This window comes from Arachis ipaensis, chromosome B1 (assembly GCF_059453495.1).
Source record: "Arachis ipaensis isolate K30076 ecotype BB chromosome B1, ASM5945349v1, whole genome shotgun sequence".
In the NCBI taxonomy this organism is placed as follows: domain Eukaryota; kingdom Viridiplantae; phylum Streptophyta; class Magnoliopsida; order Fabales; family Fabaceae; genus Arachis; species Arachis ipaensis.
Window position 1 is genome coordinate 77,853,936 of NC_142436.1, and position 12,697 is coordinate 77,866,632.

General features: G+C 30.2%; 1 protein-coding gene and 1 pseudogene across 1 annotated transcript; one reads left to right on the plus strand and one right to left on the minus strand.

Annotated features, from left to right (window-relative positions):
- Positions 1–26: 26 nt before the first annotated feature.
- On the minus strand, positions 27–1,121 carry LOC148577150 (uncharacterized; annotated as a pseudogene).
- Positions 1,122–1,239: 118 nt separating this feature from the next.
- On the plus strand, positions 1,240–5,293 carry LOC148577151 (uncharacterized). The gene is made up of 5 exons (XM_088502844.1): positions 1,240–1,243; positions 3,615–3,872; positions 4,068–4,454; positions 4,642–4,784; positions 4,865–5,293. Exons 1-5 carry the CDS (start codon positions 1,240–1,242, stop codon positions 5,291–5,293), a joined length of 1,221 nt encoding a protein of 406 aa, XP_088358970.1.
- Positions 5,294–12,697: the final 7,404 nt, after the last annotated feature.

Here is a 12,697-nt window from a genome sequence, read left to right on the forward strand (position 1 = left end):
TAAAATAAAAATAATATTATTCTTACCTAAATATTATTAAAAATCTCTTTGAACACGACATTTGTTGTTGATGACTTTGGATTGCCGTCTTCGTCTAGAATTAAAACCCTGAGGCCACTGCGACTCTTAACTCTTGATAAAGCAACATAAAGTTGTCCATGGGTGAACACTGATTTTGACAAATAAAGCCCTACATGTGATAATGATTGACCCTGACTCTTGTTAATGGTCATTGCAAAGCATACTGTTAATGGAAATTGTCTCCGTTGGAACTTAAATAGCAATCCTGAATCTAAAGGGATCAAGTTCATTCTTGGAATGTACACTTTATCTCCAATATTTCTACCGATCACTACTATCGCTCCAATTATGTTGCTGCCAAGTTCGTTAACTATTAATCTTGTCCCATTGCATAAACATGAAGTCTGGTCTATGTTTCGCAGTAGCATTACAGCGACTCCTGGCTTCAAAGTCAACTTGTGATTGGGTAGTCCCGAATATTTGATGTCATTTAGGAACTCTAGTGTAAACAACTCTTGTTGTACATGTTCATTCTCATCAGCTTGACATGTTGTGTCAGAGCTCAAATACTCCTTTTCCATCCCTGGAAAGATTGTCAAGACAAAATCATTTACCTTCTCGACACTCTCAAGCGTGGGTGCCAGAATTGCCCTACTCTAAAAATATCTGTAATCTAACATGTTTTGTAACAAATTTGGATATGCAAAGTCTACCAAATGAGAGAGAGGGTCATCAGTAGTTGTAATCAATAGATCATCTGAAATTTCAACTTCTGATTCATCACCAACAACAGAGCCAATATTTTCATTTCCAACATCAAGTATCCAATTAGCAAATCTCTTCATTTCACCTTCATCTTGATCCGAAGAAGACATTAGAAGCCTCATATTCGTATGCAGTTTTAGAACATTACAAAATGACCACAGATGGGATGAGTTAATAGCAGATGCCAATATATCGCGTCTACTTTCTTTCGGAATCACCGGAAGTATCTGTCTGAAATCACCTCCTAGAACAACAACCTTACCACCAAATGGTTGATGTGTCTTATGTTGATCGGTAACTGACATAAGATCCCTGAGCGTCCGATCAAGTGCTTCAAAGCACATTTTATTGAGCATTGGAGCTTCATCCCATATTATTAAGCTACTTTGGATGAGCAGCTCAACCTTCAAACTGCCATGCTTGATGTTGCAAGTAGATTCATCAGTAATTATAATGGGTATTGAAAATCTAGAATGAGCCGTTCTGCCACCAGGTAGGAGTAAAGAAGCAATTCCACTGGATGCGACATTTAAAACAATTTTTCCTCTAGACCGAATAGTAGAAGAAAGTCCATTCCAAATAAATGTCTTACCACACCCACCATGCCCATAAATGAAGTAAAAACCACCAGAGTCTGTAATAACAGCATTGAGTATCTCATCAAATACTATCCTTTGCTCATGAGTCATCTTTTGTTCCGTATATAAGTTTGTATGAGTCAATTCATTTGTGTCATATGCTAACTCCTCCTCTATTAGCTTATTCTGAAAAAGGCGAACATCAGACATCTCAGGATATGGCATTGATTGATAGTCTCTTAAAGATCTCGCATTGAATTATAAAGTTAGAATTTTGTTAACTGTTTAGAAAGGTTGCACAACATATGAGTTTATTAGGATAGTTAATAGAATTACATATCCTAACTTTCAAGATGCTTTTTATTCATTGGGACTACTGTATGACGATAGAAAATTCATTATAGATATTTGGTCGTCAATTGAGAAAACTATTTGTGATATTATTAATATTTAATAGTGTTAGCAAACTAAATTCTATTTACAATGCAACTTGGGCATTATTAGCTGACGGGATACTATATAAGAGGAGAAAAATATTGAAAAACCAAAGTATTTTATTATGTGGTAAATCATTATCACATGTAGGATTTTTACTTGCCAAAATCAGTATTCACCTATGGACAACTTTTTAGGTTGCTTTGTCAAGAGTTAAGAGTCGTAATGGCTTGAATATTCTAATTCTAGGCTAAGATAGCAATCCAAAGTCATCAACAACAAATATCATGTTCAAAGAAGTTTTTAATAATATTTAGGTAAGAAAAATAGTATTTTTATTTTAATAACATGTTATGATTTACACTTTTGTACGAATATTTGTCGTAAATTTAACTAATTTATCTATAACTATACTTTCAGACTTGAAATGAAATTTGTAATATAGAGCACAATATCATATGGCAATTGTTTATCTAATGATGTTAGTAAAATATTATATTGTCGATAAACTTTTGTTAGTTTTTTTATATAAAGTTTAGTGCACAATTGATATGCTACCAATACAGTTATATAATTATTATCTTTTCAGGTCTCTTTTTTTATGGTTCAAGAATATTATAGATTTCAAACTGTTTTATTTGTATTTTATTTTAAATAAATATAAAATAACATATTCAATACACTTATTATATAATGACAATGTATTATACTAAAGTTAAAAAATTTATAATTATAAAATACTATTTTTAATTTATCATATCAAATTAAAATATAAGTTCGTACATCGCACATGTTAAGAAGTCACTTAATTAGGAATTAGTATTAGAATTTTAAATTTCAAAATTTTAAATAGAGTTTTTTAATTAGCTAGTGCAAAATTTAAATTTTTAAATAAAATTTTCTAATTTAACGTTCCTTGTTAATTAGGAATATAGTAATTTATTAATTTAAAAATGATTTTTATTGATTTTGTCATAAATAGTATGAATTCTATTATTTGTCGATAAAAATAAATAAAATTAAATACAATCTAAAAATTAATAACCTTATAAATTACGTAAATTTAGAAAAAATATTTAAAAAAAGAGAAAAAATGAAAGTATTTCTATTGTACAGAAACAATATAAAAGATAACAATGTAAATTGAGTAAAAAAAAATTTATAAATGTGGCAAGTAAAAAAATTTAAATTTAAAAATCAAAACGGTTAAGAAGTCCCTTAATTATGAATTAGTATTAGAATTTCAAATTTCAAAATTTTAAATAGAGTTTTCTAATTAGCTAGTACAAATTTTAAATTTTTAAATATTTTTTTAAATTAATTTAATTTTATTGGAACAACATTAGAAATAGAATTAAGTATAGAAGAATGTCAAATTAAAATTTTCTTTTAAATAGTATAAATAACCTCACATTTTAATAAGACTGGTAATTCTATTTACTTTAATATAATCTTTTGTAATTAGCATAATAGCTTATAAATTATATAAAGTTTTAAAAAATATTCTCAAACCTAATTGCTTACTTAAAAATTCAAAAAAAATATTTGAATTTAAATTTAAAATTTTAAACATAATACTTTAATTAAAAATTATAATTAGATTTTTTTTAAATAAGTACATATTAAAAATTAATAACTAACTTAATTGTATCAACAATAATTCATATGAGAAATTTATAACTTTATGACATTAAATACTAAATTAGAAATTAATAGAATATCAATGGTATGAATTGAATTAAAAATAAAACCAAAAGTAATAACCAAATAACTTCAATTTGGGATAAATAAGCATAAACTCAATATCTGTCATAGGACATATAGTGAAAAACTACCTGAATCAAGGAGATATCGCAAATATAAGGCTACGGTTGTACCGGAAAAGATCAAAGGATGCGAGACTCTACAATTTACCATCTTCTAACAAGGTTGCAGCTCTAATAGTAGGAGATTTTGATTCTGGAGATGCAGGGTGTGATATTATAGTTCAATTAAAGTCCGGACATCTGCAAAGGATTCATGAGACACACACCGCATTTATTCCTCTTCAGTACCCTATGATGTTTCCTTACGGTGAAGATGGCTACCAAGAAGACATTCCTTTGCGAGAATCTCATAGGGCTGATGAAAATAGAAAGAGATAGCGTGTCAGTTTAAGGGAGTTCATAGCATTTAGAATACAAGAGAGAAAGGTCGAGTATGCAACCATTGTCAATGGTGGAAGATTATTTCAGCAGTTCTTGGTTGATTGCTTTTCTATTATTGAAGTACAAAGGTTGAGCTACTATCGAAACAACCAAACCAAGGTAAGGAGTGATATATACAAAGGGATTCAAGATGCAGTTGTTAGGGGTGAGACACGTGCTTCTAAAGCAGGTAAACGTATCATCCTACCTGCGTCCTTCACTGGTGGCATGAGATACATGTTTAATAATTGTCAAGATGCTATGGCAATTTGTAAGAAATATGGATATCCAGACCTCTTCATCACAATGATATGTAACTCGAGTTGGCAAGAGATTGGCAGGGTTAATAATCCAAGGAACTTAAAGGTTGAAGACCGGCTGGATATATCGTATAGAGTGTTCAAAATTAAGCTTGACATGATAATATCGGATCTTAAGCAAGGAATTCCATTTGGAGTGCTAGATGCAGGTATTGCTCATCATCCAACCTTATTTTTAGAGAAATATTCCTTTAGATTGTTATAAAATAAATGGCAAAATATTTTCTTACTTAACATATTGTTGATTTTTTATTATCACCCTTAATTTATCAAAGCACATACATAAAATAGATAGTTTAAATATAACATATAATTTTTTTGTCTTTTTGGTATAAGGGATGTATACGGTGGAATTTCAAAAAAGAGGTCCAGACAGGGTAGCAGTTGGAGTTACAAAGGAAGCTTCCAGTGGAGAGGATGCTCAGGTTATTGATGAGATCAAACAATTTTATGATTGCAGACATTTGTCTGCATGTGAGGTGTGTGGAGAACCTTAGCGTATGATATTCATCAAAGGTGGCCTTCAGTAATGAGATTAACATTTCATTTGTCTGGAGAGCAAAATATCATCTTTAAAGATGATGACGATCTTGAAGAAATCGTGGAAGAAGAGGAAGGAAAATGTACGATGTTCTTAGCATGGATGGAGGCCAATAAAAAATTTGAAGCAGATCAAACTTTGACGTATGCTGAGTTTCCAAATCAATTTGTTTATGATAGAGAATCAAGGGAATGGCATCCACACAAAAGAGGGTATTCTATCGGGAGGTTAAATTATGTTCCACCGGGTACAGGTGATATTTATTATTATATGAGAATTTTGTTAGCTGTTCAGAGAGGTTGCACACCATATGAGTCTATTAGGACAATTAATGGAATTACATATTCTAGCTTCCAAGATGCTTGCTATTCCATGGGACTACTGTGCGATGATAGGGAATTCATTGCAGCTATTAATGAGGTAGCTGAACTTGCATCTGGTCATTAATTGAGAAAACTATTTGCGATGCTACTGATATTTAATAGCATTAGCAACCCAGAGCGTGTTTGGAATGCAACTTGGACATTATTAGCTGATGGAATACTATATGAGAGGAGAAAAGCTTTGAAAAACCAAGGTATTTTACTATATCTTTTTTTATATCAAGATTGTATTCTCTTATTATCTTTATTTTTATTAATAATATTAATAATTTTATTTTAGAATTACTTATTAAATATTTCATAAAACCACCCTGTGCTTTTGCTAGGACTAAACATGACTGATGACGAATTGAAAAACCTCTGCCTTATTGAGATTGAGAAGATACTCAATAGCAATGCGAGATCTTTAAGAGACTATTAATCAATGCCATATCCTGAGATGTCTGATGTTCGCCTTTTTCAGAATAAGCTAATAGAGGAGGAGTTAGCATATGACACAAATGAGTTGACTCATACAAACTTATATACGGAACAAAAATGAGTTGACTCATACAAATGCTGAAAGATACATCTATGTGGCAGACGGCAATATAGTTGCAGTCGAAGCTATAGGAACCTTTAGATTATGTTCCACGAGTGGATTTTACTTGGATTTGTTAGAGACATTTTATGTACTGTCATTTAGATGGAATTTGGTTTCTGTTTCTCGTTTGGACAAATCAGGTTATTTTGTTCGTTCGGAGACAATAAAGTCAGTCTCTTCTATAATTCGAATAATATTTGCTCTGGTCATTTGGTGGATAATCTATATAGGCTTGACTTAAATTCCTATAATAATGAAATACTGGAAACAGGTACAAAACGAAAACTAAATGAGAATTCGGCATCATTATGGCACAAACGCCTAGATCACATCTCTAAGCTGAGAATTCAGAGACTCATGTCGGATGAAATTCTTGGACCCCTAAATTTGGCAGACTTTGAAGTCTGCATTGAGTGCATAAAGGGGAAAAGGACAAACGAAAGGAAATTAGGTGCCGAGAGAGCTAAAGATGTCTTAGAACTGATACATACCGATATATGTGGCCCATTTCCTACTATCTCTTGGAATGGACAACGGTACTTTATTACGTTCATTGATGATTACTCTCGTTATGGGTATCTATATTTAATTCATGAAAAGTCTCAAGCCTTGGATGTTTTCAAGTCTTTCAAAGCTGAAGTTGAACTTCAATTTGGAAAGAAAATTAAAGTTGTCAAATCTGATCGTGGTGGTGAATACTACGGAAGATATGACGGTTCAGGTGAGCAACGTCCCTGGCCTTTTGCTCTTTTCCTAGAGGAGTGTGGTATTGTTCCGCAATACACCATGTCAAGCAAACCTAGCATGAATGGTGTTGCAAAGCGAAGGAACCGAACTCTTAAAGACATGGTGAGAAGTATGATTAGTCATTCTTCCTTGCCTAAATCACTCTGGGGAGAAGCCTTAAAGACAGCAGTATACATCCTTAATAGGGTGCCAATCAAAGCAGTTAACAAAACCCCATATGAAATTTGGACTGGGAAAAGGCCCAGTATAAAGCATTTGCATATTTGGGGATGTCCAGCTGAGGCGCGAACTTATAGGCTGCATGAAAGAAAATTGGACTCAAGAACAATTAGTTGCTACTTTGTTGGTTACGATAAGCGTTCACGGGGGTACAAGTTTTACAATCCTGCATCAAGGTCTATTTTTTGAGACGGGAAATGCGAGATTTCTTGAGGATGTTGAGTTTGGGGGGGAAGAAAATATTAGAAATGTTGCTTTTGATTAGGATTCTATAACTGACAATGATCAAGTCCTTGTGCCTATTGTTCAAGATACAGTTATAGTACAAGAGCAAAATGAGAATCCTACTGTAGATTCAGTTACAGTACAAGAGAACAATGAGAATATTTTTGTTGCTTAAGATACTGCTACAGTACCGAAAAATAATGAGAATCCTTCTCAATCCCAACCCATACAGCAAGCTCAACAACCTCAAGAAGTACCATTAAGAGCGTGTTTTTCTTTTTTCTTTTTAATAAATACAAAACGACGTCGTTTTAGTCTTTTTTAATGGTAAGGATGAACGGAAATTACTTTAGGGACTACTATGAGTCCCGAAGAACAATTTCGAGGACGAATTTGAGTAATTATTAACTTTAAGGATCATTTTGAGGCTCGAGTGCAAGTTCAGGGACTACTTTAAGACCTATCTCGATGTTACATTGTAATACATAGAAGATAATACTCGATTAATGAGAACCTACCGCTATGATTCGTGTAATTTGTCTTAATTGTTTAAGCATAACATGTAATTACAAACTATACGTAACGAATGTTGGACCAAGTGGGAGAATGTTAGAATTTTTATTCTAATTGTGGTCCAATTTGTTAATATAAAAATTAGTTTGGATGATGTTGTAATTATTAATTAATTATATTGGCAGCTGGTCATCAAAGAACACGACTGTTCATAAACTTTATAAAGTTTAGGTCCCCAATTCTGATTACACAATAACTAACAAACACACTTTGATTCCATATGAGTTTGTGATTGAAGAATTGAAAGTTTTCAAATTAAATCAAAGAATTTATTGGCAATGGCTGGAGGTACGCAAATTACTGATTTTATAAAATATCTAACAATTGCTTCTTCTATTTCTTATCAGTTGGTAACTTGATATTGATATTTGCATGAGAAAGTATTAGGAACCAATACTAATTGTGTACAATGTGTACAATTAAATGCTTTTAAGTTAATTTTTGAAAACAATATTTTAGAAAATTGGAATAAACTATAAAATATATATATAAGCAATATTTTTAATGCATTAAATATTTATTTATTAAAAATTATTTAACTTAAAAAAATAATGTCAGCCACCCTGGAGTGGAATTAAGGAATAAGAAATTGGTAGCAAATGGAATATGAGATTTTTATAGGCCGAAAACAATTATAATTATATCATCATATAAAAAAATAATTATATCATAGATATTTTAGTAATTTTTTCTTTAAAATCTTTTTTTTCTTATATTAACAAATGTAATTATCTGTGTCATGTACGTGATAAGATTGAAATTATAATTTTAAGTTATTTTATTAAAATTAATTTGAATTATAATAATTTAATTAATAAAAAAATAATGAGTTATGTATTGTTTATTTTTTTTAAATCTAGTATTAATTATATTAACTCTAAAATAGTTATTAACCAATTATAATAATCTACTTTTATTAATAAATCAGACATATATATTGAATGTAACTATAAATAATTTAGTAATACTTAAATTCACTAACAAATTTTTATATATTAATTTACTGTAAAGTAAGAACATATTATTTTGGGTATACAAAACTAAATTATTTTTATATAATAAAAGTAAGCAACCTCTTTTGCGATTCATTATTATGAGGTGATAAGGTGAAGGGAGCAGTAGTGAGTCACTTAATTATTATCCTTAATTCAATTTCGTAGTTACTTAAGCTCCTGTGCTGTATTGCTTCCAAACAGGCAAACACATTTTTCTACATGTGTAGAACGGTTTTATCTTTCTAACACTATAGTAAAACCCTAATTTTTATTTTATTTTTTTAGATAATTATATTTTCACCCAACAAAGTAAAACATAGAAATTAGCATTAAATAACAAACAGAAAGCAATAGAATATAATGATTTTAGCTTCTTTAAAGATACTTCAAAATGAACCCGATCAGCTATTATTCATTAATTCATGATTATTCTCCTTCCAACTTTTCATTATTGTTCTTCTATTTCTCTAGAATAAATCAAATCAAATAAACATTATGCCAAATTTCTTATCAAAATAATTAAGGAGCAGGACTAAACCATATGTTCTCAAATGAGAGCGGTAAAGAAGAATTAATTGGAAAATGACTTATAGTTCTATCAGCCAGAAAGAAGACTCCAATATCATGATCTGGAAATTTTAGTCGACCTGTCTTAGTAATTGGACTTATCTTAGTATTTGCATGGCAGAAAAAGATGCAATTGCCTCCCTTAAATTTATGGTGTGAGAGTCTGAGAGCCGTAGCAGACACAAGACTCACCCTTGTGTAATCCCAGAACAAGAAACGATCACCAATATCAAAAACCTCACACCATCTAAGAATGCTTCTATCCAACTTAAAAACACGAAATTTTCTTGTACGAACTGACCTATAACAGCTACAGGAACTTGATCCACTAATATAATGAATAACTAATAACAACTCCCCAGTGCTAGTGTCCATTGCCAACTGATGGTCCGGTTTGAATGATAAATCACCGAGAATATATGTTTCACCAGCAATATTGGGCCTAAATACAGGAAAAAAATTACCACTTACGGTATTGAGCATGAATAATCGTTCAACGACATGATCATCACTATGATTATCTCCCAGGGTAAACACGAACACAACACTTGTTCTATGTTTTATGGAAAAAGCATACAGTTTATTATCATCATGAACTGCAATATCACTAAAGGATTCAGTGGTTTCAATGGATTCAATCCATGAGCCTTGCTTGAATTTGATAAAAGCTAGCCTTTGCTTTATTTGTTCTGGTTTGATGGACTCTCCCCATTCTCGATTGCAAAACATACACAACAAAACAACAAGGAACTCCTCTGAACCCGGTGGTGCAGAATTGAATGCAAAACGAACTTGATAATAATGCGGGCGACCCGAAAACAAGAACAGCTTTGGAAGCTTGAATCTGGCACGAGAAAACGGGTTGAAGAAGGAAAGCTCAGAGAAAGTTTGGTCTTTGTCGCTGACATGATGAAATATATTGAACATCAACCACCCTTGCACCGAGTAAACCCTAGTAATATCATCAGGTCTGATTACTTGGGGCCATATTTCAGTTAGCACAGTGGAATCATCCTTACTCCATGGGGCGGACAAGCTTCCAAGGTAGGTGGTGTCGTCTGGTTTAACAAACCACCCGGATGGAAATTCAGATGGTGAAAGAGATAGCATCAATGGAAGCTGAGATGAAAATATGGAGTCCGCGGCCTTTCGCCAAGAGCGGCATGTGGCACGACAATTCATTAGATTATCCATTAAAGATAGTCTTTGGAAAATTAGTTCCAAAACTTCCAGAGGTAAATCCATCCAACCGTCACTACTTGTATCCTACATAAAATAATTAGCATGTTAAATCATCTTGTAATCGCTAGCTCAAACTAAAACTCTGATGAGTCACTAACTAAACTGTTGATTGTGCCAGAATACACCAAAAAGAGGAAGAGGAATGTTAGGGCCAGCAATTTTGGTGTTTTGTAACAATCAATTGGCCATCAATAGTGTTTTTAATGGTGTGAGATTACATCTAATGGTGAGAGATCGCTCACTTTTATTTTAATGGTTAAGTGCTGGCCAGAAAAAAACACAAAAGTTGCTGGCTCGTTACTCTTTTCCAAAGAGAAAATCAAATGGGAGAAAGAGGACAAATTTCCTTCATCTAGTGTCAAAGTATCATTTTAAAATCGGAACAAAAAGGCAAGAAATATTAGTAATAAAACATTTTATTTCCCTTAACAAGTATATGCATGTACAAAAAAAAAGATCAGGGATCAACCACTTTACGTATGCAGCTAAAACCAGTAAAGCAATTTTGGGTGTTTAGCTTTACCTTTCACAAACACAGAATGAGATTAAGAAAGGAATGGAATGCCGAGAGCGATGCAAACGGAGCAAACTAAAACCGCACAAGAGAATACCCATCTATTAATATATATAATTTATTAGAAAAAAATAATAAAAATGCTATTTATACAACACAAATTAATCTTTGATCAGCTTTTAATATTATTTAATTATTTTTTTAAAAAAATATATCACTATTTTTTAGATACATATTTGTAATTAAATTTAATTTAAATTTTAAAAATTTAAAATTTTCTAATTTCCTATTGACCTATTCATTTGATAGTTAGTTATTGTTTCTTTCCTTCTTTTACGTAATTTCATATAACACGGTTTCTTATACTTTTTTTTGTTACATTCTGAAATGTGATAAATTAATAACATCACCCTCTCGTTTTAGAACTCAACCAGAACGCTGATAGTGTCCCTCTTCTTCTTTCTTTATTTTTATTATTATTATTATTATTATTATTATTATTATTATTATTATTGTTTGTCCTATTATTTATGTGATTGTATCTGTATATTATTTGTCCCATTATTAAGGAGAAATAGATTTTTTCCATTTTTTTATGGGATAGAATAAAGTATGATCTCTCACCCTTAATTCTATAAGTGAGATCAGAAATTAATAAGAAAGAGAACAATGAATAATAAAATCAAACATTGGACACTATCCAATTTTTTTTCTCACTGAGTATCCACTCGACCACTCCCTTATTAAGGCTATTTCTTGTGATTCCATTCTGAAAATGAAAGGTTCAATAACCAATGTTCTATTAACAGTTCAACATACTAATTCTCCTAAAATATTGAATATTTTTTTGTTACATCTAATACATGGAATATATGTCCACAATTTAAGTTCGTAGAGCACAACATTGAGGATTAATTACAAGCTATGTCCATGACACAAGTAGATATTATTTTTTAATTATAATACATCGAAAAATATAACATGTCTAAAAATATAATGATGTATATAAATTATTTTTAAAACACATCTAAAATTTAAAAGTTTAAGTAAGAATATGTAGATAGTATGTTCATAAAAATTATTTTTTTTTTAATTATAACACATCTAAAAATATGATGTTATATATAAATTATTTTTAAAACACATCTAAAATTATAAATTCTAGCATTTAAATATAAACACTAAAAATACGATTAACCTTTTGATATTTGATTTAATAAAATGCATCTAATATTTATTATTTTATCATTAGTTATATTTATTCATTACTTATTTAGACATTAACGTTTTTAAAATTATTAAAATCAATAATTAATTTAAATTTTTTATATCTTATGAATAAAAATATATCTAACATGTATTATCGTAGCATTAGTTGGAATTTTTATTATTTATTTGAGTATTAGTATTTATTCATTTTAATTTTTTTACTGATGTTATTATTTGGTGTTTTAGCTCATGTTTAAAATTAGTTTATTTCGTAAATTTATTACGCATACAAAATAATACAGTCGTACTCAAAATATTTTTAGAACACATTCAAAAATCTATCAAATAAATATAATTAGATGGTTTAAGATTTATTTTAGAATTTTAAAATCAAAATTTTGAATTTTGAATAATTTAATTTTTAGACGTATATTTAAATTATAATATATTAATAATTAAATATATTAAATCTGAAACAGAAATTTAAAATTTAAATTTTAAATTTCAGTTTTATTTAGTTTGTATTTTAAATGTGTATTTTAATTTTAAAAAGACACTAAATTTATTCATAATTTTTAATTGTGTTTGTTTTAC